Here is a 27,866-nt window from a genome sequence, read left to right as displayed (position 1 = left end):
CCTCAGAGAAGCATTCTACCGAGTACGTATCAGGGAGGGAGATGAGTGGAAAACAATGTTCAACTGTCCCCTAGAGAGCTTTCAATTCAAAGGGATGCCTTTCAGAGTGCATGAGCCCCCCAGAGGTATTCATGCAGTTAATAAACGAGGTGCTGTACAAGCACCCCTACAAGGTGGTCCTTGTCTACCTAGATGACATCATTATCTATACTGAGACCATGAACAACCACATTCCCCTGGTTTGCCAAGTACTGGAAAAACTGGCAGCCAACCTGTATGTCAAGGTATCAAAATGGGAAATCTACCATGTATGGTTAGACTACCTGGGTTACTCAGTGTCAAATGAGGGAATAGAAATGGACCCAGCCAAAGTACAAGCCGTCTTAGGCCGGCAACCCCCTCACACCCACAGACAGCTATAAAGTTTCCTAGGGTTCGCGAACTTCTACAGGCAATTCATCCCCTCCTTCGTGAAGATTGCCAAACCCCTAACACACCTCCTGAAGACAGGGAGCCAAGGAACGAAACTTCATCTGGGACAATCCCTACAGTGGGACCTAACCTGCCAAGAGGCATTCGAAACACTAAAAGAAATATTTGCAAAGGAGCCGGTGCTGAAGCATCCTGACCCCAAACAATCCTTTGTGATCCAGGCAGATGCCAGCAACATGGCAGTGGAGCAGTGCAACGCCAAAGTAACAACCAAGGAAACTTACAACCCTGCGCCTACACCTCCCGCAAGTTCACAGACACAGAGAGACAATGGGTCGAATGGTAAAAAGAGTCGTTCGCAGTGAGATGGGCAGGAAATTTTTTTTCAGGAAATTATGAACAATTCCAGTCAATTTTGGCATAAAACCAAATGATGATGAAGAGGATTTTCATCTTTCAACATGACAAGGACCCAAAGTATATTTCCAAACCAGGAAAAAAATGGCTTCACCAGAAGACAACTGAAGTTTTGGAATAGCCCAGCCAGAGCCTGGAGCTGAATTCAATTGAAGGTCTGTGGGGTGATTTGAAGAGAGCTGTTCATAGGAGATATCATCACAAACTGACAAATTTGACGTGCTTTGCTAAGAAGAGAAGAGCAAAGATTCCCAAGGCAAGATATGCCATATTTATAGGCTCCTATGCAAAAGACTGAATGCTATTGTAAAATCAAAAGGCACTTTAAAAAACCTATTAGTTTAATAATGTACATATTTAAACAACCATGTTGTTGTACATTTTTTATTGTATTTTCAATTGAATTGAATTTATTTTTGACTCATGGCTCATGCATTCCTACCTCTGGAGGGCCTCACATTTTGAAGTTGTTCACATATGTGACTTTCTCACTATCATTATGAAATTAGCCAGTTTGTCTCTTCCAAATCCTATGAGACACCATGAAAATATGAGCAACTGACACTGAATAATGGTATTTATTGTCCCCATCCTATTTCAACTGATGGCTGGGAGCCCCAAAGCTATGTGAGTTGACTTGATAGTATGTTGCACTCTAGTTTGTCTGAAAAATATCTCAGGAAGACAGGTCAGTCTGATCTACTTCAAAGGTCTTGTAGAAAGTGGCTTTTTATATAGAAAGAAAACACTCATGGAAGATGTTAGTGTTCATGGAGTTACTGTTAATAATGTCTCAGGTGGTGTGCAAGGATCTTACCCATCAGTGTGACTTTGAGGAGCCTCTTCCAATTCGTCACACATATCAACACCTTGCAGATATTAACATTGCTAGTATTATTTCTGTGTTCTCAACATTTTCCGATTCCATTTCTTTTATCCATCATCCTTCTCAAGAACTTCAAGATGGACTTATGTAAGTACATTTTTAATTCATAACCAAGCTTTGTATCTTGCTGTTCACTTACATGATGTTCAAAATATTTTCTTGAAAGTCATAATAATAATAAAAAAAGAATACCCAAAACAACTCTTTTATAAAAGAATATCTTGATGTATATTCAAGGTGTTCAATGTTCAATTTCCACCTGTGGTGGATAAAAGTGCTTTACTTGTAAGACAATCACAGTTACTTATTTAGTGAGATGGCAGCATATAAGTTTGATCAATCAATAAAAAAGTTAAAGTTCTCTTAATACTAGTCATCTCAAATTATTTCCAAATATAGAATAGAATATAATTCTTTATTGGCCTAATGTGATTGAATACAAAAGGAATTTGTCTTTGGTGCATATGCTCTCAGTGTACATAAAGAAAAATAAAATAGAATATATTCATCAAAACTCATAAGATACAACACTTAGTGATAGTCCTAGATTACTAATAAGCAATCAAATTATATAGGAAACAAATAAAACAATATAAATTTTAAAGATACAAGCAACATGGTGATAATCATGTGGGAAGAGATAGGTACTAGGAAGAGAGAGAAGAAGAATAGTAATATAGTCTTAGTAGATAATTCAACAGTGTTGTGGGGATTAGTTGTTTAGCAGAGTGATGGCATTTGGGAAAAAACTGTCCTTGTGTCTAATTGTTCTGGTGTGCAGTATCCTATAGCATCGTTTGGAGGGTAGAAGTTGAAACAATTTATGTCCAGGATGTCAGTAGATATTTCACAGCCTTCATTTTGACTCTTGCAGTGTACAGGTCCTCGATAGAAGGCAGATTGATAGCATTTTTTCTTTTTTTTGGCAATTCTGATTATCCTCCGAAGTCTGTCTCTGTCTTGTTTGGTCGCAGAGCCAACCTAACAGTTATGGAGGTGCAGATGACAGACCCAATGATTCCTCTGTAGAACAGAATCAGCAGCTCCTTGGGCAGTTTGAACTTTCTGAGTTGGCGCAGAAACAACATTCTTTGTTGTGCCTTTTTGATGACATTTTTAATGTTAGGTGTCCATTTTAAGTCTTGAGATATGATAGAACTTAGAAACTTGAAGGTCTCTACTGTTGATACTGTGTTGTCTACTATTGTAAGAGGAGGTAGTATAGGAGGGTTTCTCCTAAAATCTACAGTTTTGAGAGTATTTAGTTCAAGATCATGCTGGTTGCACCACAAGGCTAGTTGTTCAACCTCCCGTCTGTATGTAGATTCATCGTTGTCTTGAATGCACTGAGAATACCTCAATTCTCAATCTCTGAGAATCCAAAATCATTTATGAAAATGTCATTACCAATAAAATCTGGGTGACCTATATGAAAGGTTATTACCATTTTTGATTGATTTTGCTAGTAACAAAATACAGCTACTTTCATTTGAATATAATGAGAATCCATTTATTAATTGTTCTCACTGTTAGAAGTTTCTTCTTAGTTCCAGGTAGCTTCTCTCCATGAGAAGCTTGCCTTCTGCTGCTTTGGAAAATAAATTGATTCCCTCTTCTTTGTGGCAGCTCCTCAAATACTGGAAAACTGCTATCATGTCACCCCTCCTCCTTCTTTCCTCTAGACTAGCCATGCCCAGTTCCTGCAACTGTTCCTTATATGTTTTGGTCTCCAGATCTTTAATCATCTTAGTTGTTAATCTCTGCACTTTTCCCAAAGCCTCAACATCATTTTTGTAATGTGGTGACCAAAACTCTGAATGCAGTATTTCAGTTTGTTCTATAAACTGGTAAAGTACTAATACTTTACGTGATTTTGATTCCTAGGTGGTTGAAATTCCTAGGTATAGTATCTGTTGTTTGATACTAGGCTTTTCCCATGTATTACAAAATAATGCTTCCAACCTCTAATCAGTGTTTGCCTTGTTTTGCTTTGTTAAAAAAAAAAAAACAGGTTCTGGAGCAGTTCATTTATTTAGCATATGGCAAATACATGGACTTATAGTAGATTAAATATTAATGTCCAATCCACCCAGCCATTCAAGAACAGGGTGGTCTATGTTGAAAAAGATATTGGGCAGGTGTAAGTCCTTGATGGACATTTGGATGCAATGTGAAGGATATTTTGTCAAGGAGTCACACTGGGGGGTAGAGACAAGACCCCACTTAAACAATGAATCCTGGCAGACATCATGTTGGATATGCATGCTGTTCAGAGTTGACCAATGCTGGCGAGAAAGGTCAAAATTTTTCATGTAGAGTCATCTATGTAACTGCAGGTATCTGAGGGCTCAGCAGCCCATTTGGCTTTCCACGGTATGTTTATGTCAAAGTTGTTAGATAGCTGTTGAGAGAGTGCCAGAAAGGGCTTCCTGGATTTAAGCCTGCCAATTGATAGATGAGGAAGATCAGCATGCACAGAAAGAAGTGGGTTTCTGGAGCAATGTGTGTGTGTATAGGGACACAGTGACTCAGTGGCTAAAATGCTCAGTTTGTCGATCAGAAAGATCAGCAGTTTGGTGGTTCGAATCCCTAGCACAGCTTAATGGAGTGAGCTCCCATTACTTGTCTCAGCTTTTGCCAACCTAGCAGTTTGAAAGCACGTAAAAAATGCAAGAAGAAAAATAGGAACAACCTTTGATGGGAAGGTAACAGTGTTCCGTGTGCCTTTGGTGTTTAGTCATGCCAGCCACATGACCACAGAGATACCTTTGGACAGCGCTGGCTCTTTGCCTTTGAAATGGAGATAAGCACCTCCCCCTAGAGTCAGGAATCACTAGCACATATGTGCGAGTGGAACCTTTACCCCCCTCTCTCCTCTCCTTTTTTCTCTCTCTCCCTCCCTCCCTCCCTCTCTGTCTCCTGAAGCAGCAGTGGTAAATTTCCAATTTTTTACTACCAAGCCACACCCATAATGTGGGTGTGGCTTTGTGGGTGTGGCAGGGGAAGAATACTGCAAAATCTCCATTCCCACCCTGCTCGGGGGCCAGCCAGAAGTGGTATTTACCAGTTCTCTGAATTACTTAAAATTTCCACTACCAGTTCTGCAGAACCTGTCAGAACCTGCTGGATTTCATCCCTGGCAAGTAGTATATATGTGCTATATTTTTTCCTAAGCATTTTCTTTAATCCTAGCAGAACATTAAATATATTGCATTAAACTATCTTCAACAAAATATTGTACTGAAAGATTGAAGACCACATATTCCAAATCAGTCTCTTTTTAATATATTATATAACATTTGTTACAGAGTATCCTTTCAGAATTATCAGCACATCCTTGCCTTAGCATTTGCTCTCAAGGAAATCAATGAAAATACCCAGATCTTACCCAATGTCACTCTGGGCTTCCACCTTTATAATAGCAATTTCAGTCCAAGTTGGACTTATCTTGCCTCAATGGTGCTTCTCTTCACCCAGGGAAGATTCGTTCCTAATTACAAGTGTGGAGTCCCAAACTCTTTAGCTGCAGTCATTGGAGGGCCTGACATCTGTCTCTACATGGCAACGATCCTGTGTATCTATAAAGTTCCTCAGGTAGGATGGAGGGGGATTTTATAACACTTCCTGAACAAGCCTAGAATGCTTTGCTTTTATGATAAAGAACAGTTCAGACTATATTCAACCATTTGATAGGTACTCAGAACAGAAACTTAAAAGATGACGGATACTTCATGTTAGACTTTAATTCAGATGGTACACAAGCATCTATTTGTTGTAATTCGGTGAACATTAATGGCCACAGATGAAGAAAATGCATTAGAGAAGTCAAATGTTTGGGTTAACAGCAAAAATATGAAAAATTAAATTTTCTAGCTTGGGAGAAATAATTTAATTACAAACTCCAAAAAAATGTAAAAATTAAGGGATTTTTTTTTTGTTTTTAAAGTGTGAATATGCATTCATTGACATTGAGCCTTTATTGATATGGCTGTGGGCCATATCAAAGTGCAAAGTTTCAGAAATAAATTCTTACTAAAATTTGATAAAAGCAATTGAAAATGGAATTTGATAAAATATGATTTAAAATGGAATTGGAATAAAATACAGTCTAAAACGAAATTGGAATAGAATACAATAATTTATTATATAGATAAAATTTGATAAAATTAAATTTTTCGTGTCACCCCTAAAATCTACCCCAGAATATGCATTCATGACTGAAAGAGGAAGTGAAACACAAAGTTTTTTGGGGGAGGAGTTGAGTAAAAAAAGAACTAGTGAAATTTAGTTGGTTTGGTCTTTCATGGATAGGACAATATATCCAAAATGAATAGAAAATATTAAAGGGAATTATTTGATATTAATTTCTCCTTGAATGGATTTGAAGAGTAATGATAAGTCACAAAAAACAGCAGGTATGTTTGAGAGAGCTAAATATTGAGGGCTCCTTGGGGCTCTCTGAGCATGATTGCTTTGTTGCAGGTATTTCATTACCCAAACTAGGTAACATCATCAATTCTAGTCTAGTTTGGGTAATGAAATCACTGCAAGAAAACAACTAAGCTCAGAGAGCACCACGGATGCCTCATTTCAAACCTGAGCAAGGCAAGGTAAACTCAAGGTTAACCACTCCAAATTCGATTGCAGAAAATACAACTTCAGCAACAGAGTGGTCAATGCCTGGAATGCGACTCCTTTGTTACATCCTCAAACCCTCATAGCTTCAACCTTAAACTGTCTATTGTGGACCTCACCCCATTCCTAAGAGGTCCATAAAGGGGGCATGCATAAGTGCACAGCGTGCCTACCATCACTGTCCTACTGTCCCCATTTACCTGTATTCATTTCCTTTGTTCATGTCCATGTTCATACTTATACCTACTATCCTGAACATGTTTGACAAACTAATAAACCAATAAATCAACAAACAAACAAACAAACAAACAAACACTCTCCTTTATTGGAGCTAAATATTCCCCAATTCTAGAACTGAATTAAGGTTTGAGCCTATTCTTTCCCTTTCTAGAATAGTCTTTTTTTCATTCCTTAAAAAAACCACAAAAGAATAGTTCTTACAGACATGTACAAACCCAAAAATACTTTTTGACTGCTAAGACTGTAACCAGGATAGCTATTTGGAAATGAGCACAATTATGTGGACAATATGGGGCACAGTGGTTCAGTGGCTAAGATGTGGAGCATGTCGATCAGAAAGGTCGGCAGTTCGGTAGTTCGAATCCCTAGTGCTGCATAACAGAGTGAGCTCCCGTTACTTGTCTCAGCTTCTGCCAACCTAGCAGTTTGAAAGCATGTAAAAATGCAAGTAGAAAAATAGGAACCATCTTTGGTGGGAAGGTAACAGTGTTCCATGTGTCTTTGGCATTTAGTCATGCTGGCCACATGACCACAGAGATGTCTTCGGACAGTGCTGGCTCTTTGGCTTTAAAACGGAGATGAGCACCTTCCCTGAGAGTCGGGAACCACTAGGACGTATGCATGAGGGGAACCTTTACCTTTACTTTATATGGACAATGTTTCAGTACACAAGCTCAAAAACACCAAAATATTCAATGCATTTTCAGAGGCTAATTTAGATCTTTACAATTGCTTTTTTTGCTTCCTTTAGTTGACCTATGGCTCTGCCCCAGTCATGGACAAAGAGACTCAAGAAGTTTTCCTTCATCAAATGTTTCCAGATGAATTTCACCAACGTAAGGGACTCCTCCAATTATTGCTATATTTTAGATGGATCTGGATTGGAGTTCTTGTTGTGAATGATGACAAGGGAGACAAATTTGTCCAGGAGGTGCTCCCCTCATTTTCCCAGCATGGCATCTGCTTTGATTTCATACAAAAGTTCCCTAAGGTAGATTTTTACATTGATTTTAATGATCAAGTAGCTGAAGGAGTCCATATATACCAAGTTCTCATGAACAGCACAGCCAGTGTCATAGTCTTATATGGGGAAATTGAATCTATATCACTTCTGAGAACATACCTCCAATTGTCAGAAGTGGAGGACATACCAAAGAAGACAAAAATCTTGGTTACAACAGCTGAGACAGATTATACTTCCAATTCCTTTCAAAAATCTTGGGGTATCCATTTCCTCCATGGTATTTTATCCTTTGCAGTTCATACAAAGGATGTCCAAGCCTTCCAGGAATTTCTTAACAACTTAAACCCAAACAACAACCTTCAAGATCATTTTCGGAAAGATTTCTGGGAACAGTCATTTGATTGTTTCTTCTCAAACTCAAAAATTGAGACCTCTGAGAAGAAATGTACTGGACAGGAGAGGCTTGAGACCCTTCCCACATCTGTTTTTGAAACACGCATGAGTGGCCAGAGCTATAATATTTACAATGCAGTCTATGCTGTGGCACATGCTTTGCAATCATTGTATTTATTCAAATCCAGGGGAAAAACAATAACAAAAGATAGAAAGCAACAGTTTCAGAATCACAAGTTGTGGTGGCAGGTAAGATTTTAAGCAGATAAAAGCAAAATGTTTCCTTATGTGTAGTTGCAACATCTGTCCATAAAATCTAATGAACCATATTCTCCAAGGATATTAGCATTAAGTCTTGAATTGAAATATAAAGGTGAAGGTTCCCCTTGCACATATGACTAAATGGGAAGGCGCACGGAATGCTTTTACCTTACCACCAAAGGTGGCTCCTATTTTTCTACTTGCATTTTTTACCATGTTTTCAAACTGCTAGGTTGGCAGAAGCTGGGACAAGTAATAGGAGCTCATTCCATTACGTAGCACAAGGGATTCGAACCGTCGAACTGCCGACCTTTCTGATTGACCTTTCTCAGTGGCATCTTAGCCACTGAGCCACTGCATCCCTCAAGAATTGAAATATAGTAATGGGTTAATCCATTCAAATATTTACATGCTCACATTTAAATTACCAATGTCCGCTACCTATAACTTATGTGTTGAAACAGTGCTTAGCAGTTCTTTCTTCTATATGCTTTGCACGGAGAGTTTACATTGACATTAATACTTTAAACTCAATTTTTTTATAAATCTAACATACCATAAGATTCAGTCATAGATTAAAAGTAAAATAAACAGTAATACACATCTGTTTGATTGTTCAAAATACTGTAACTTCATGTCCACTTTTCAATAGATTTCTAGGTTAGGTTATTCTCAACCAAACCTGAATGGAAGAAAATGGACTGATAATAATAATGTGATCCTTACTCAAAAAATATACATAGATTGTTATAATTCTTCGAGACCTGTTCATTTCAAAGAATAAATCAATCATTATATAATTGACTATCTGTCAGCCTTCAACGTTGTGTTTAAATGGTGACTTGTTGACAATGATTGTTAAGAGTGGAACAATCTGGGCTTTATGGATATTACAGTTACAATATCAGCTCTAAAGAAGGTTTCCTCTAAAATGCCCTCATTTTTCCCCTTTTGAAATTCAATTATTAGTTTTGCATTTGTCTATAGTCATCTGTTAAATTACTTATAGCATTGAAACTAGATTCACATAGATTTGGTTTTACAATTTTGTATTATGTATTTTTGCCTTTATAACTTTTATTGAAGAAATATTTTACCTTTATTTTGGTGGCATTGCTGTATTATCTGTTTGATGCTGGTGTACAAACCAGAATAAAAGCAACAACAATAACAACAACAACAACAACAACAATGGGAACATCAGGTTCAGAAGGTTTTAGAGAATGAGAAAGTCAAGATCTTGTGGGACTTCAGAATTCAGACTGACAGGCACTTGGCCCACAACACACCTGACATAACAATAGTTGAAAAGAAAAAAGTATGGTTCATTGACATTGCAATACCTGGAGATACACAAATTGAAGATAAACAGCAAGAAAAAAATCACAAAGTACCGGGACTTGCAAATTGAAGTTGAGCGACTGTGGAAAAAGAAATTGTTTGTTGTCCCAATTGTAATTGGAGCCCTTGGAGCAATACCCAAAGGGCTACCTCACTATTTAGAAATTTTAAATTTATCAGACTTGAACATTCTATAAGATCACAGCTTATATCCTTCAACATTACCTTAACAGTTCCTAGGTCCTTGGTTAGGACTCGAGCTGTTGAGCTACCAACCAGCCCCAAAGGCTGTAAATCTCACCAAAGATTAACCATGCAATAATAATGATAACAATAACAACAACAATAATAATCCTCCCTCCCTCCCTCTATTGTAGCTTCATTCCTTTCTGAGAAGTATCTCATTCAATAACAATGTTGGAGAAAGAATTTCCTTTGATAAAAATGGGAAAATCATTGGTGGATTTGATATCATCAACTGGATCACATTCCCCAACCAGTCCTTTCTTAGGGTCAAAGTTGGTGCAATAGATCCTACAGCTCCTCCAGACAAGTTCTTCAACATCTCTGTGGATTTTATCCAATGGCCAGTAGGCTTTAATCAGGTTAGATATATGAATCTAGATTTGTCTTCGTTCCTTCTATCAGGATAGATAAATCTATCTATCTATCCTGATAGAAGTACCATAGTATTGTATTACTGAAGGGCAGGTGGGGGAGCAGCTAAAAGAATGTTTACATTTCAAATATTTTGCACAAAATATTGTACTTAGGAATTCATGGCCATTGTGACAGCCATCTGCTTATCCCAGATCATGACAGTGGTCACACACCACATCTGGTGCTCCTTTTAGAGCTGTGGTTATAGTTCTGAAATTGGGGAAAATGTTGTTGTCTCCCTTGTTATGACTAGATCACACCTTGATTTTCATGGAATGCTCTATTGCTGGTATCTACTGTGGGGAAGCTGGTCCTGTTAGATTGGTCCACTCCAGTGACTGATGGCCCTGGATGTGTTTCAGGGGGAGATCTATTGATCTGCTCCACAGTCCATCAAAAAATCTTGATTGCCACTTGGAATAAGAGGGTGGCTGGGTAATTGGATGAGATTACACCCATGCAATCTATCCTCTCTTAGGGTGTCAGGGTTGCAAGTAACACCCTCCAACAAGACTCTGAGGCTTGAGTTTCCTGAAAGTTCCATTTTATTACAGATGTCACATTGGCACATCTGGGAAAACTCCAAACTGAAAGTTTCCAGATTTTCCCCACCCAAAAGAAAGTTCAAGTCACTGCCCAGCACCCATGGTGAGTGGGTTCTAATGGTGAATAATAATCCTTTGAGAGTTCCTTTCCCAAGTCTTAAAGAAGACTTGGTTTGCCTCCTTCTGAAAAAGTCATCACTGTACTGTTGAGTATCTATTCCCTTTTTGGAGAAGGTGCTGGAAAAGGTGGATCCACGAGAGCTTCAGAAGAGCTTTGATTTTTAATAAGTCAGTTGCAGAACATTGGGTCTCAAAGTCTTCATGCTGCTGCACATTTGTTTATGGAGTGGTTTGTTGGAATGACCTTGGAAGATGGTGATGAGGGGGGAATGCTACTTAGGGAACAACCAGTTAAGATAGGGCATAGCTCAGAGATACCTAATGAGCAGGCAAATAAATATAAAGAGGAAGTTTTCAAACTTTCCGTGCTGCAAAACAGAAGTGGGAAAATCATATTTTCTGATAAAGTAGCTCTTGCTCATGTTTTCCATCTGGTTTACATGGGAATGTTGACAGTTTATCACTTAATCTGCTGATTCCCTAGTAACAGCATCACTCCAAGAACTTCTTTTGCTATATGTATCTTAAAATATTATCCTTTATTTGTGAATAGGTACAGCCTTTATCTTTGTGTAATGATCCTTGTGAGGCAGGATACAGCAAGACCAAGAAAGAAGGGGAGCCATTTTGCTGCTATGTTTGCTTTCTGTGTCCAGAAGGGAAAATATCAAAAGAAAAAGGTATGAAATTTCCAAACATAATGAGATTAAACCACTGTGTGCAGCACTATGTATAATCCACTATATCTTCTCTATTGTGTTCTTTTTCAGACATGGATAACTGCTCTCCATGTCCAGAGGATCAATATCCAAATCCTGTCAAAAATATGTGCATTCCAAAGCGGATCACCTTTTTGTCCTTTGAAGAACCCTTGGGGATCAGTCTGACTGTTCTTTCTCTTTGCTTTTCTTTAATGACAACGTTGGTCATCACAATCTTCATGAAACATAATGACACTGCCATAGTCAAAGCCAACAACCGAAATCTCACCTACATTCTGTTAGTTTCCCTCCTCCTCTCTTTCTTTTGTGTATTTCTGTTTATTGGCAGACCTGGTAAGATTGTATGTCTTCTTCGACAATCGGCTTTTGGCCTCATCTTTTCTGTGGCGGTTTCATGTATATTGGCCAAAACCTTTGTTGTGGTTCTAGCATTCATGGCTACCAAACCTGGTTCCAGATTGAGGAAATGGGTGGGGGGGAGAATAGTCAGTTTCATTCTTCTGTCCTGTTCCCTTGTTCAAGTAAGTTTTTGTGCTGTGTGGTTGATAATATCCCCACCATATCCAGATTTTGATATGAAGTCAATGTCTGAAGAAGTCATCATAGAGTGCAATGAAGACTCAGGCATGTTCTACTGTGTTTTGGGCTTTATGGGTTTTCTTGCTCTCCTTAGCTTCTCTGCTGCTTTTCTAGCTAGGAATTTACCTGACAGCTTCAATGAAGCCAAATTCATCACCTTCAGCATGTTGGTCTTCTGCAGTGTTTGGTTGTGTTTTATTCCAACCTATCTAAGCACAAGGGGAAAATATACCTTGGCTGTGGAGATCTTCTCCATGATCTCCTCCAGTGCTGGCTTATTGGTTTGCATCTTTCTTCCCAAGTGTTTTGTCATTGTGATGAGACCTGAACTGAACAATAAACATCAACTTATAACAAGGAAGTTTTAGGAAAACCTCTTCATTTGCCTTATATCCTTTATATATAAAAGTTAGAGGTTTTCTTCATTTGCACATTTAAGCCAGAGAACAATGTGCAGCAGATTGACCTTCCATGTTGCAATGAATGCCCTGTCCTTTGAGACCTGGATAGCTCTGACTTTTTTTCCTTCTGAAAGGCTAATATAAATAGGCCCAAATAACGTGTAAATAATAGTGACAGTTTTATTGTCATATTTCAATATGGGACTAGTGGATATGCAGAGACTATATGGAGAAGTTATTAGTTCTCTTTATTAATCAATGGGAGTTGTTTGTTCTTAATTTATTGGTTGCTATTTTTCTGTGTGTAACAGTCTTCCACTACACACACACACACACACACACACACATACACACATATGTACACACACATATATACACATACAGAATATCTATATCTATATCTATATCTATCTCTATCTCTATCTCTATCTCTATCTCTATCTCTATCTCTATCTCTATCTCTATCTCTATCATCTATATCTATATCTATATCTATATCTATATCTAATCTATATCATCTATATCTATATCTATATCTATATCTATATCTATATCTATATCTATATCTATATCTATATCTATATCTATATCTATATCTATATCTATATCTATATCTATATCTATATCTATATCATCTATATCTATATCTATATCTATATCTATATCTATATCTATATCTATATCTATATCTATATCTATATCTATATCTATATCTATATCTATCTATAGATATAGATATAGATATAGATATAGATATAGATATAGATATAGATATAGATGATATAGATATAGATATAAGATATAAGATATAAGATAGAGATAGAGATAGAGATAGAGATAGAGATAGAGATAGAGATAGAGATAGAGATAGAGATAGAGATAGAGATAGAGATAGAGATAGAGATAGAGATAGAGATAGAGGTATATAGCCGAGGTGGCGCAGTGGTTAAATGCAGCACTGCAGGCTACTTCAGCTGACTGCAGTTCTGCAGTTAGGCTGTTTAAATCTCACCGGCTTAGGGTTGACTCAGCCTTCCATCCTTCCAAGGTGGGTAAAATGAGAACCCGGATTGTTGTTGGGGGCAATATGCTGACTCTGTAAACCACTTAGAGAGGGCTGAAAGCCCTATGAAGCGGTATATAAGTCTAACTGATATTGATATTGATACACACACACACACACACACACACACCTCTGATTGAAATTAGATATTTGATTCATAAGAACTATAGGTAGTCCTTGACTTACAACCAAAATTAAGCCCAACGTTTTTCTTGCTAAACAACTACAAATTCTGTTAAGTGACTTTTAGCCCATTTTTTTTTTACTTTTCTTGCCACAGTTATTAAGTGAATCACTGCAGTTGTTACAATTAGTAACAGGATTATTAAATGAATTTTGCTTCCCCATTGACTTTGCTTGTCAGAAAGTCATAAAAAGTGATCATGTTACCCCGGGACACTGCAACCATCATAAATATCAATCTGTCAGAATTGTTGCAAAAATCAAATCCAGAAAGCACACAAAGATAACTGATTCATTAAGTTCTTTATATACATAATAACACATGTCAGTTACTAAGTGTCTGAATTTTGATGGTCATAGGCCATTTTTTTTCAATGCCATTGCAACTTTGAATGTTCATCCAATGAACTGTTGTATGTTGAGGACTACCTGTACTGCATGCTCCAGACACATTCAAAGTGTTGGAAGTCAAATGTTTGGTTCTGCACTCTTTTGCAGATACAAAGACATTGGAAACATGGAGGCTGAATGGAAAGATAGTTTAATGATGAAGCATAACCATATGAGTGGCTCTGGGCAGCTGACCACATGAAGTTGAGAGTGGGTTTTTTATACCTTCTCTTGGGCTTTGTCCTTGAGCTTCCTGTTCCTGTGGAAGAACATGTATTCTACTGGGTGTTGTAGGGGTCATAGCTGGTTCTATGGGTTGTTCAAACTCCCAGGTTTGGTTGAAGCTTGCTGGGGGTAATGCAATGAAGGCAATACCTTAGGAGATTGTGTAATGTAGTGTGCTCTGTGTCTTCTGGTAAATGGTAGTAAATTAATCCTATTATGTCCTAAAGGATAATACCATCCATTAGGGATTGGGATTAGGACTTGGAGGGCTTTTATTTTGGGATTGGGATTATGGATCTGAAGGGCTTTTGTTTTGTAGATAGGCTGGCATTATCTTATTAATGGGCACAAAATATTTGCTGCGGCATATTAAGAATGAGTTTGCTTCCTGCCTCTAAAAAAATATATTTCTCCATTTCTCATTTAGACAAATATAATATTCTATCATTTTAGTATCCTCAAAATATTTCATTCTTCTAGGGTGTGTGTCCGTCCCAATTTTCTACACTATAATATCCATCCATATAAATGCCTATACCCATTTATATATTTATATAAACTTGTATTTTGTATTTCATTCTTTGTCTTCTGGCTTAGGCCTTCCTCCCTCCAGAGGTCCCCACATGATTTTTACACAGGGGACTGACTCCCCATCCTTATGGAGTTAGGCAGTTTGTCTCTTCCAAATCTCATGGGACACTATGGAAAAATTAAGAATTGACACTGAAGAATACTATTAATATTCACCATGAAATTCACATTCAAATGTCCTATGTGAGTTGATATGACAGTATGATGCACTTTCTACTTTTGTCTGAAAAACAGCTGAAAAAGTCAGTCCAGCATGATCTCCTAGACGGAACTTGTTACTGCCATTTATACACAGAAAGAGGACATTTATGGAAGTTGTTAGCAATCACAGAGTTGCTGTTAACAGTATTGCCTCAATTGGCAAGCAAGGATCCTGGCCTTCAATGTGATCTTATTGAGCCTCTTCCTATTCATCACACCTATCATCAGCCTGGAGATGTTAACATTGCTGGCATTCTTTCTGTGTGCTTGACATTTTCTGACCCCATTGATTTCAGTCAACATCCTTCTCATGGACTTCAAGATAGACTTATGCAAGTACATGATCAATTTATTTTCAAGTTCTGGTCATTCTCAAAATATTTTCCAGTAATATTAAATAGGCTGCCTAGTTTTATTTATAAGCTTCCACATAAATTTGAAAAGAAGCCAAATTTCCATTCTGACAAATCATATGTAACAAGCATTCAGTGTAAATATTGAGGTAGATGAGAATTAATTCAGGAAGATCTACCACTAAAATTTAGGTGGGAGCACATATGGGTTTTTTTATTTGATATTTCTAGTATCACAATTCAGCATTTTTCTACTTGATATAAGCCTTTCTTAACAGCTGGAGTTTGATATTGAGCCTTTCTCATTTATTCAGAAATAATATGTCCAATTGCAAACCAATTTTTTTCTTAAAAATTATTCCAGGCTGTGGAGGCGTATAAACGTGCTAATATTTTGGTCTGCATTTTTGAGAATCTGAACAGAATACTAAATACAGCTAGTCCTCAGCTTGTAACCAAAATGAGGCCAAGATTTCTGTTGTTTTATGAGAAATTTGTTAAGTGAGTTTTGCCCCAGTTTACAATCTTTGCTAGTCAGAAGATCACAAAAGGTGATCACATGATCTTGGAATACTGCAACCATCATAAATGTGAGTTATTGCTAAGTGTGTGAATTTTGATCACATGGCCATGGGGATTCTGCCAGGGTCACAAGTAACAGGCAACAGAGAGAAAGCAGAGCTGCTTAACTCATTCTTTGCATTGATCTTCAGGCAAAAAGAAACTATAGCCCACCTATCAAAAATATAACTGTAAAAGACAGACTAGAAATAAAAGTTAAAATAAACAAAAAAAAAATAGTAAGTGAACACCTGTCTAATCTCGATGAATATAAATCACCGGGACATGACGGATTACATCCCAGAATTCTAAAGGAGATGGCAGCTGACATCTTAGAACAACTGTACCATGTCTTTCAAAAATCCTGGTGCACTGGAGAACTACCAGAGGATTGGAAAAGAGCTGATGTGGTTCCCATCTTCAAAGGGGGGGGGGGAAATGGACCCAGGAAACTACATACCAATCAGCTTAGCATTAATACACAGGAAGATGCTGGAAAAGAAAAAAAAACAGATCTGCCAACATCTAGAAACAAGTAAAGTAATAACTAGCAGTCACATGGGTTTGTTAAAAACAGATAATGCAAAACCAATCATATTTCATTGTTTAACATAGTGACTAAATTAGTAGACCAGCGAAATACTGTAGCCATAATATACTTAGACTTCAGCAAGGTATTCAACAAAGTACTTCTAGAAAAGTAGAAACCTAGAAAAAAGTGGAATCGATAGCATCACCACCAGATGAATTCGTAATTGGCTGACAAAAGGGAGGTTTGTCCCATTTTACAACCTTTCTTGCCAATGTTCTTAAGTAAAACAGTTGTTAAGTCCTTCGGGATTGGGCGGCATACAAATTTATTAAATCTTAAATCTTAAATTAAATCTTAAGTGAATCTGGCTTTTGCATTGACTTTGTTTGTCAGTGGGTCACAAAAGGTGGTAACGTGATCTTGTAACACTGCAACCATCATAAAGTGAGTTAGTTGCTTAGTGTCTGAATTTTGATCACATGGCCATGGGGATGATGTTAGGGTCATAAGTGTTAAAAATGGTCATAAGTCATTTTTTTTCAGTGCTGTTGTAACTTTGAATGGTCACTAAATGAATGGTTATAAGTCAAGGACTACCTGTACATTGCACTAAAACATATTCCACAAATGATTGTACTCATACACCTCAAGTGTCATAATGTGAAACAGAGTTTTCTTAATGGGTTTTTTAAAAAAATGTTTTTCAGAATAGTTTTTCAGAATTACCAGCATATCCTGGCCTTAGCATTTTCTGTAAAAGAGATCAATGAAAATCCTCAGATCCTACCCAACGTCACGCTGGGCTTCCACATTTTTAACAGCAATTTTAGTCCAGGCTGGAGTTACTTTGCCTCAATGTTGCTGCCTTTCACTCAGGGAAAATTCATCCCTAATTACAAGTGTGGTGTCCCCCAAAATTTGGCTGCAGTTATTGGAGCACCTGACATCGCTCTTCACATGGCAACTGTATTGTGCATCTATAAAGTTCCTCAGGTAAAATGTGCTAAAGATACATTATTTATATAATATTTATATTCTTATTAATTACATTATTATTATTCTGCCATACCACCCCAGTTATGTATAGTTTTCTCTCTAAAAAGGAGAACATTTTCAGATTCCTAGATATATATTTTTAGATAGAATAAAATTCCTTATGAATAGAATTCTTTATTGGCCAAGTGTGATTGGACACACGTTGCTGCATATGCTCTCAGTGTACATAAAAAAAAAACAAGATACATTCGTCAAGAATCATAAGGTATAACACTTAATGACAATCATAGGGTACAAATAAGCAATCAGGAAACAATTGATATCAATATAAAATGTAAGGATACAAGTCATAAAGTTGCAGTCCTGGAGTCATAAGTGGGAGGAGATGGGTGACAGGAACAATGAGAAGACTAATAGTAATAGTAATGCAGCCTTAGTGAACAGTTTGATTGCGGTGAGGGAATTATTTGTTTAGCAAAGTAATGGTGTTTGGGAAAAAACTGTTCTTGTGTCTAGTTGTCTTGGTGTGCAGTGCTCTATAGTGTCGTTTTGAGGGTAGGAGTTGAAACGATTTATGTCAGGATGTGAGGAGTCTGTAAATATTTTCGCGGCCCTCTTTTTGACTCATGAAGTGTACAGATCCTCAATGGAAGACAGGTTGGCAGTAATTGTGTTTTCCGCAGTTCTGATTATCCTGTGAAGTCTGTGTTTGTCTTGTTGGGTTGCAGAACCAAACCAGAAAGTTATAGAGGTACAGATGACAGAAACAATAATTCCTCTGTAGAATTGTATTAGCAGCTCCTTCGGCAGTTTGAGCTTCCTGAATTGGCACAGAAAGAACATTCTTTGTTGTGCTTTTTAATGATGTTTTTGATGTTAGGTGTCCATTTTTGGTCTTGAGATATGATAGAACCTAGAAATTTGAAGGTGTCTACTGTTGATACTGTGTTGTCTAGTATTGCAAGAGGTGGTACTATGGGAGGGTTTCTTCTAAAGTCTACCATAGTTTCTAGAGTTTTGAGTGTGTTCAGTTCCAGATTGTTCACACCACAATTTTTGCTTGATAGGATCAGCAAAATTGCATGAATAATGAGTAAATATGAATAGACAGTGGAGGTATTAGTTCCAGGAAAAGATATTTACTGATAACTTAAGAGTGACATCTTGGTAGATATTCCTAAATAAAGACAACTAGCTGCATAATATTTCAGTATATAAGAATAAGGATACTCAAAGATTCAAATAAATGCACACATTTCGGAAGCTCACATAGACGTTTGAAATTGCATATGTTTATCTTTCTGTAGTTGACCTATGGCTCTTCTCCAGTCATGGATGAAAAGATCCAATCAATTTTCTTCCAACAAATGTTTCCGGAAGAATCGCACCAGCATAAGGGCCTCCTGAAGCTATTGTTGTATTTGGGATGGATCTGGATTGGAATTCTCATGGAGAAGGATGAGAAGGGAGAGATATTTGTAGAAGAGGTGCTCCCTACATTTTCTGAACATGGCATCTGCATTGAATTCATAGCAGAGTTACCAAATGTAGCCTTTTACAGTGATTTTACTGATTTCATAGACACAGGACTACATTTATACCAAGTTCTTATGAACAGCACAGCCAATGTGATAATCCTGTATGGTGAAATTTGCTCCATATCATATCTGAGAAGTTTCCTCCAGTTTTCAGAAGTGGTGGATATACCAAGAAAGGCAAAAATCTTGATTACATCCTCTCAAACAGATTTTACTTCAAACTCTTTTGATAAATCTTTGGACATCCATTCCCTACATGGTGTTTTATCCTTTTCAGTTCACACAAAGGAGGTCCAAAACTTCCAGAATTTTTTTCAAAACCTAAATCCAAACAACCAACATGATCATTTTCAAATAGATTTTTGGGAACAGGCATTTGATTGTTTCTTCTCAAACTCAAAAATTGAGACCTCTGAGAAGAAATGTACTGGACAGGAGAGGCTTGAGACCCTTCCCACATCTGTGTTTGAAACACACATGAGTGGACAGAGTTACAATATTTACAATGCAGTCTATGCTGTGGCACATGCTTTGCAATCTCTCGCTCTATCCAAACCCATGGAAACAACAATAGTGAAAGAAGTACGGCAATATTTCCACAATCATATGTGGTGGCAGGTAAGCCTGCTAGTGGAATAACCACAATCTCTCCATAAACTCTAACAAATAATATCCTCTACGACAGGTGTTGGCAACCCACGGCTCCAGAGCCATGTGCAGCTCTTTGACCCCTCTTCTGTGGCTCCCTGCCGACCTTGTTGAGCAACCTGCTCTCAACTTGAGACACTGACCCAACCCAGCCATGGCTGATGTCAACCTTGCTAATATGAAGGGTGGGAATAGGATCCAGAAGGAGGGTACAATGGAAAGGAGGACAGGCCCGAGTGAGCACCAGCCACAGTGGCAGCTTCCCTGAAGTCGACATTCCTCCAACTCCTTCTCACATGACCCCTGGCTGGCTATTGGAGAGCCAGGAAGGTGTGCAGGAGTGGGGATACCATCCCCAAGTGAGCAGCCGGGCTCAACCAAAGCACAGCGAAGGAGGCAGGTATACCGGGTGATTATCTTTGCAGAAGGCAATCTGACTTTGTCCAAGCCTGATCCCAGGGTAAGCATGTGAGGTTTAGCAGGGCCAGCCCCATTTTCACATTGCCCTGAGCTTCTTTAGTCCTTTAGCTGGCAATATATCTGTTTATAGAGACCTCCAAAAAACTGTCAATCCCAACATGTAGGCCAAACTAAGAAACCCATTCTATGTATGTTGGCACTATTGCATGTAACAGTTGCATTCAGTCTGTTTATCCCTTCCTCACATTCACATTGTGTGAACTATGTTTTCCTGAAATCCCAAAGGTACTGTTTTCAAGAGGCAATTGGATTTTCTGGTTTTTCTTTGAAGACATTTCTCTTCTCATCCATGAAGCTTCTTCATATCTTCCAAGAAAAACCAGAAAGTTGCCTCTTGAAAGAAAACACCTTTGGGAAAACCATGACCTGGATGACTGAGAAGCTCCATAAACATTTTCCTAAAATGTTTTCTCAAGTTACTCTTGAACCAGACTCAACTTCCTCTTATAAGTCTGTTACCCTTCTAGTGATTCTTACAAGGTTCTTCAGGTACATACCTATGATCTATAAAGATATGGCTATTTCACCACTATAGCCAGGCAAGAGAAAGAGGTGCTGATAATCTTAGTTCCTTGCTAGTTAACCAGGTTGGAATGTCAGACATTGTAGACCAGTTTTGTATGTAAGTTATTATTGAACACATATAACTCCTCCAATTCAATTGATCCTGAGCCCTGTGTAGGTCACCATAACCTCATATATCTTGTGATTATTACTGCCTCTTTTGAAAAATAACATATATATAAATGTAAAGACATCACATTTTGTATTACTATTCTCTTGCTTTTATAGTGATGAGATTTACCTGAGCAATAACTCAGATTATAAATATTTTTGTTAGTATTTTATTGTGCAATCATGGTAATACAGTTTATTTATTTTTTTTTTCAGTAGTGGCATATTTTATATCTACTCACTTTTGGAATCATTCTTATGTTTTGAACAATTAATTCTGCCTGATTCTGTCTTTCTTTCTCTCTTTTTGACTGTCTCTGTATTTCAGGTTCATTCTTTTCTGAGAAGTGTCAGATTCAACAATAGTGTTGGCGAAAAAGTCTCCTTTGATAAAAATGGAGAATTTATTGGTGGATATGATATAATCAATTGGATCACATTCCCAAACCAGTCCTTTCTTAGGGTCAAAGTTGGAGTGATAGATCCCACAGCTCCACCAGACAACTTCTTCAATATTTCTTTAGATTCCATCACATGGCCAGTAGGCTTTAATCAGGTTAGCTGTTTGATTCTAAATTCGTCTGTCTTCATTCATGTAGCATAATATATATATATAGTTCCAGAGCATCATCTCTGAACATCAGAGTGTTCCAGAGCATCATCTCTGAACTAATCTAAGAACATATGTCCTGGGGAAGGAAGAAATATCTATAAGAATATTTACCTCTCTAATACTTGGTATAGAATATTGTATCCTTTACTTTGGCACTCTATGAGTTATGGACTATGGTTTTTGATGGTTTTGATATAGAACATAAAATACAGTGTATTTCCCTTGATCAGTTCATAATTAAGACATTTAACTGGCCAGCATAGAAATTGTCTCTGGAGAAAGTGGATGATGGTTTTGGAAAATACCAATATTGTAGGTATTTAATGAATGATAATTTCACAACAAATACAACTAAATAATATCATCACCTCACTTTTGCTTATCAATTCATATTCTGGGAAATGGAACGATCTGAATTCTACCTAAGATTTCAGAACATTGAAGAGGAGAAAGGAAAGAATTTAGCAGGGAAGATTGCGGAAATCCTCTCAGAAGTCACAGAAATGTGTAAGGAACGCAATATAGGCAGAATTGACAAGACATTTAGAGTACATACAAGATATGCAATGAAAAATAATCTGTCCAGAGAGGTACATGTAAGATTCATTTTAAAAAATTCTAAAAAAATGAAATATTGCAAGCAACACGAAGTACCATAATCAAATACAAGTCTAGAGAGATAGTGGTATTGAAGCAAATTGCCATGAAGGTTAGAGAATTACGAAAATAATACCACTTCCTGACTAAGAGTCCGATTAAAGAAGTGGTGAGTTTTAGATGGCTGTTTCCATTTTGGTAAACTGGCAAGAACAAAGACACAGATTAGATACACTAGAGAAAGGAGAATTATTCTATGAACAACATATAGAAGCATAGGAGGGAAAGCTGGTAAGAAAAGAGGGAGGAGCCAAATGCTAGGAAGCTAAGGGGAAAGATCAAGGGAAGATGGAGAAAGAACAGGAAGAGAAAGAACTAAGAGAAGGAGCAAAGGCCAAAGAGACAAAGGAACAGAGGAAGCTGAGAATTTAGTTGACTAAATCAAATAAATCTATAAACCAATGACATGGAGGAAGAAATAAAAGTAATCTCAATTAACATAAATGGACTAAATTTGGCAATAAAAAGAAGAACATTAAACAAATTAAAGAAATTGAAATTGGACATTATATGCTTGCAAGAAGTACATATTAGAATTGGGGCTGCCCCTGAAGAGTGTTCGAAGACTACAGCTGGTCCAGAACACAGCCGTGCAAGCGATATGGGGTGTATCTAGATACACCCATGTTACACCTATCCTCCGCGAGCTGCACTGGCTCCCCATTGGTTCCGGACGCGCTTCAAGGTGCTAGTCGTTACTTTTAAAGCCCTATATGGTTTAGGACCTGGCTACCTGAGAGACTGCCTCCTGCCACTTACCTCCCAACGACCAACAAGATCGCACAGGTTGGGCCTCCTCCAGGTGCCGTCAACTGGACAATGCTGGCTGGAGGCTCCCCGGGGGAGGGCCTTCTCTGTTGCTGCACCGGCCCTGTGGAACGATCTACCCGCTGAGATCTGGACCCTTACCACTCTCCCGGCCTTCTGTAAAGCCATCAAGACTTGGCTGTTCCGACAGGCCTGGGGCTGTTGATTGATATCCAGCCCCGCTTAGATGGAATGGATGATGTGGAGTTTTAATATTGTATTTTCTATTTTTAAATTTAAATTTTTTTTTTGTCTTTTTGTGAGGCACTCAGAGTCCCAATGGGAGTGGGCGGCATACAAATTTTATTAAACTTGGAAACTTGGAAACTAGAAAGAAACACAGAAATTCTTTGGAACAGGTAAAACTAGGTAATTGATACACAACTCTGACTGACCAAAGTAAAAAAGGAATAGCACTATATATTAGAAAGACAATTCAATCAAATATAATTTTTGAAGATGGGGAGGGAAGAATATTGATGGTGGAGAGAATGATGAATTTGAGAAAGATATTATTAAAGGCAATATACACCCAAATGATAAGCAAGAAGATTTTTTTGGGAAAACTACACAAAAAGATAATAGAATATGAATACCAAGATATATGTATATCAGGAGACTTTAATACAATCATAAATAATAGAATAGACCATAAATCCAGAAAGATGAACAAGAAGCTGAGAAAAAACCTGCCCAAAAGATTTTTCACAATGGCGGAAGAATTAAATTTGCAAGATGTTTGGAGACTAAGACACCCGAAAGAAAGACAATATACTTTCTACTCAAACAAACACTTGCCCTGGTTAAGAATAGATATTATGTGGATGTTTAATAAGGGCATGGGCTGATCATATTCCAATAACAATGACTTGGAAGGGACAGAGGAAAAAGGGGAGATGGACTTTAAACTCCAGAATATTAAATGAAAAATGTTTCCAGCAATATATGGAAAAAGAACTGACATATTTCTTCCAGGAAAATAGAAAGGAACAGACATCATTACAGAATGTATGGGACCCCTGTAAAGCATATATCAGAGGCCTCATAATAACATACTTAGGGAGAAAGAATAGGCAAAACAAACAAATTCAAAAAAGTTGGAATTAAAATATAAAAGTTGAGAGACCGAGCTGCAGAAAAACCCACAAAACAAAAAAGTAAAAAAAAAAATGTTGGAACTGCGAAAACAAACTGAACTTGATAGAATATGAAGTTTTGGCAAACAAAATAAAATCGACAAAACAAAACTTTTTTGAAAATGCAAATAAACCACAACATTGGCTGGCTTATAATTTGAAAAAGGAAAGAGAAAAAAAGCTGATAAGTCAATTGGTGGATGAAGAAGGGAATCTACAACATTCAAATGGAGAAAAGAAAAAAATAATTGAGAACTACTACAACAACAAGGTACCGGAAGGGAAAATAAGACAATTCTTAGAGAAAACCAGAATAACTAAGATACCAGAAAAATTTAAGAAGTCACTAGAAGAAAGAATTACGATGATGGAGATAATAAAAGGCATCAAAAGGCAAAAGAAGGGGAAAACACCAAGACCAAATGGATTACCGGCAGAACTGTACCAAACACTACAAGAAGTATTAAGCAATGTAATGTTGGAACTGTTTAATCACTTACTAAAGGAAGCAAAGATACCAGAGGAAATGAGCAAAAAGAGGCCCATTTTTCATCAAAAAAATTGCATGCATAGCCTTATGGAGGCTCCTGGGGGTTGGGGGGGACAAAAATGGCCTTGGAGGAAACCGATTATCTAGATCCCTTTCAGTCGGGATTTAGGCCTGGCTGCAGCACGGAAATCGCTTTGGTCGCGCTGACCGATGATCTCTGGAGAGCCAGGGATGGAGGTCATGCCTCCGTCCTAGTGCTCCTTGACCTCTCAGCAGCCTTCGATACCATCGACCATGGTATCCTTCTGCAACGACTGCGGGAGGTGGGGGTGGGAGGCGCTGTCCTACAGTGGTTCTCCTCTTACCTCTCAGACAGGTCGCAGTCAGTGTTGGTCGGAGGGCAGAGATCGACCCCTAGGCCCCTGAATTATGTGGTGCCGCAGGGTTCGGTCCTGTCCCCCTCCTGTTTAATATTTACATGAAGCCGCTGGGTGAGATCATTCGATGGCACGGGATAAAATAACATCAATATGCGGACGATATACAGTTGTATCTGTCCGCCCCGTGCCAACTCAGTGAAGCGTGAACGTGATGTGGCGGCATATAAATTTAATCAATCAATCAATCAATCAATCAATCAATCATGCCCACCCAGGCACACTACCACTTAACCAACCACTCAGTCACATGCCCACCCAGCCAGTTATTAGGCAAATCAAGCAATAGTCTGGGTCCCCAACAGTCTGAGCGACCATGAATTGGAACTCTGTTTAGAAAGTTTGAGTACCCCTCATCTATATAAATGCCTACACCTATTTATATATTTGTATAAACTTGTATCTTGTATTTCATTTTTTGCTCATTTCTGCCCTCCCCAGCCCCCAGGAGCTCTCTGAAAGCCTCCATAAGGGTATGCACAGGCATTTTGGTGAAGGGGGTGGGGCTTTGGAAGGCAAACAATGCTGTATTTGATGTATAAGATGCACCCAGATTTTCAGCCTTTTTTGAGGAAAAAAGGTACATCTTATACTCCGAAAAATACGGTACAACTAAATGATATCATCTCATCACTTTTGCTTATCAATTCATTTTTATTATTTTAATTCTACTTTAACAGTATCACTCTGAGCGTTTCTTTTGCCCTCTATATCTTAAAACATTCTTCTTCATTTATTGACAGGCATTACCTTTATCCTTGTGTAATGATCCTTGTGAGGTAGGATACAACAAGGCTAAGAAAGAAGGGGAATCATTTTGCTGCTATGATTGTCGTGTATGCCCAGAGGGGAAAATATCAAAAAAGAAAGGTAGGAAAATTTGAAATATAATGGGACTAAGACATTGTAAAACACTGCCTGTAATCAACTGTATGTGTTCTTTTTTAGATATGGATGACTGCTCGCTATGTCCTATAGATCAATATCCGAATCCTGAGAAAAATATGTGCATTCCAAAGCGGATCACCTTTTTGTCCTATGAAGAACTCTTGGGGATCAGTCTGACTGTTCTTTCCCTTTTCTTTTCTTTAATGACAACTTTGATCATCACAGTATTCATTAAACACAAAGACACTCCCATCGTCAAAGCCAACAACTGGATTCTCACGTATATACTCCTACTTTCCCTTCTCCTCTCTTTCCTTTCTGTCTTTCTATTTGTTGGGAGACCAGATAAGGTTTTTTGTCTCCTTCGACAACCAGCTTTTGGCCTCATCTTTTCTATAGCAATTTCTTGTGTATTGGCCAAAACCTTTGTTGTGGTTCTAGCATTCATGGCCACCAAACCTGGTTCTAAACTGAGGAAATGGGTGGGTGGAAGAATGGTCAGCTACATTATTCTTTTCTGCTCCTTTGTTCAAATATGTATTTCTGCTGCATGGCTGATAATATCCCCACCATATCCAGATTTTGATACACAGTCAATGTCTGAAGAAGTCATCTTGGAGTGCAATGAAGACTCTGTTATGTTCTGCTGTGTTTTGGGCTTTATGGGTTTTCTTGCTCTGGTTAGTTTCTCTGCTGCTTTTCTAGCTAGGAAGTTACCTGACAGCTTCAATGAAGCCAAATTCATCACTTTTAGCATGTTGGTCTTCTGTAGTGTTTGGCTGTGTTTTATTCCAACCTATCTAAGCACTAGGGGAAAATACATGTTGGCTGTGGAGATCTTCTCCATGACCTCCTCCAGTGCTGGATTATTGGCGTGCATCTTTCTTCCCAAGTGTTTTATCATTGTAATGAAACCTGAACTGAACAATAAACACCAGCTCATGAAAAGGAACTTTTGACAACTCTTTCCATTTGCTTCACATCATTTATATATAGATTTTGGAGATGTTTTCCACTTGCACATTTAGAATAATGAACAACATGAAATTATATTTGAGTTGTTATGTTGCAATATTTACCCTAAACCTGATATTTGGATAGGAAAGAACTGTGTTTTTCCTTATGGAAATCAATTACACACACACACACACACATACACACACACACACACACACACACACAAACACACAAACAATAAATAATAGTACAAATTGATTTATTGATATATTTCAGCATGCGATGGTGATCTCTGACTAAATATATTGGTTAAATGTGAATAATAAATGTGTCTGTATCTTAATTCATATGCTCACTAGAATGTGTAGAAAAAGTGGGATTACATACAAATAAAGCTGTTTACATATCCTGTGTAATGGTCATTACAAAATGATATTGGGTTTCCTTCTTCATAGGTAGAAAACTTTGAAGGTCCCACCCTCCAACTCTGTTATTTTGTTTGTACATTTTGAATGCTTAGCAATCATCCCACATTTATGGCTGCTTGCAGCATCTCACAGTCATGCAAGCATCATTTATGATTATTGTTTGCTGGAAACTTCCAGTGATCTGTGAAATGACCATCATGACTTATGACCATGAGTCTGCACTCAATTGCAGTCAGAAATTGGGGATTTCCTGTACTCCGAATGTTACTTAAAGAGAGTAATGGTTTGAGCCCTTATGGCTCATTGGTATGCATCTTTCTTCCCAAGTATTTTATCATTGTGATGAGACCTGAACTGAACAATAAACATCAGCTCATGAAAAGAAAGTTTTAACAAAGTAACACGGACGGAAGTATAATAT

At 37.8% G+C, this 27,866-nt stretch overlaps 2 protein-coding genes across 2 annotated transcripts; both read left to right on the top strand.

Moving 5' to 3' along the window:
* The first annotated feature begins 131 nt into the window (after positions 1-131).
* LOC116521751 (vomeronasal type-2 receptor 26-like) lies at positions 132-12,563 on the top strand. The gene is made up of 4 exons (XM_032236410.1): positions 132-284; positions 5,213-5,329; positions 11,448-11,574; positions 11,665-12,563. Exons 1-4 carry the CDS (start codon positions 132-134, stop codon positions 12,561-12,563), a joined length of 1,296 nt encoding a protein of 431 aa, XP_032092301.1.
* A 4,987-nt stretch (positions 12,564-17,550) lies between these two features.
* On the top strand, positions 17,551-27,019 carry LOC116521750 (vomeronasal type-2 receptor 26-like). Its single transcript, XM_032236409.1, has 5 exons — positions 17,551-17,688; positions 18,999-19,847; positions 21,361-21,588; positions 25,916-26,042; positions 26,121-27,019. The coding sequence occupies exons 1-5, from the start codon at positions 17,551-17,553 to the stop codon at positions 27,017-27,019; spliced, it is 2,241 nt and encodes a 746-aa protein (XP_032092300.1).
* The last annotated feature ends 847 nt before the right edge of the window (positions 27,020-27,866 follow it).

The sequence above is a fragment of the Thamnophis elegans genome, chromosome Z (genome assembly GCF_009769535.1).
Source record: "Thamnophis elegans isolate rThaEle1 chromosome Z, rThaEle1.pri, whole genome shotgun sequence".
Taxonomy (NCBI): domain Eukaryota; kingdom Metazoa; phylum Chordata; class Lepidosauria; order Squamata; family Colubridae; genus Thamnophis; species Thamnophis elegans.
Note: the sequence above shows the minus strand (reverse complement) of the source record. Positions and strands in the feature narration are given on the sequence as shown.

Coding starts and splice junctions, on each gene's coding strand:
- LOC116521751 (XM_032236410.1), top strand. CDS start 132: ATGCAGTTAATAAACGAGGTGCTGTACAAGCACCCCTACAAGGTGGTC. Junction 285..5,212: donor CAGCCAACCTGTATGTCAAG/GTATCAAAATGG, acceptor CTCTTCACCCAG/GGAAGATTCGTTCCTAATTA. Junction 5,330..11,447: donor GTATCTATAAAGTTCCTCAG/GTAGGATGGAGG, acceptor ATTTGTGAATAG/GTACAGCCTTTATCTTTGTG.
- LOC116521750 (XM_032236409.1), top strand. CDS start 17,551: ATGTTGCTGCCTTTCACTCAGGGAAAATTCATCCCTAATTACAAGTGT. Junction 17,689..18,998: donor GCATCTATAAAGTTCCTCAG/GTAAAATGTGCT, acceptor ATCTTTCTGTAG/TTGACCTATGGCTCTTCTCC. Junction 21,589..25,915: donor GGCCAGTAGGCTTTAATCAG/GTTAGCTGTTTG, acceptor ATTTATTGACAG/GCATTACCTTTATCCTTGTG.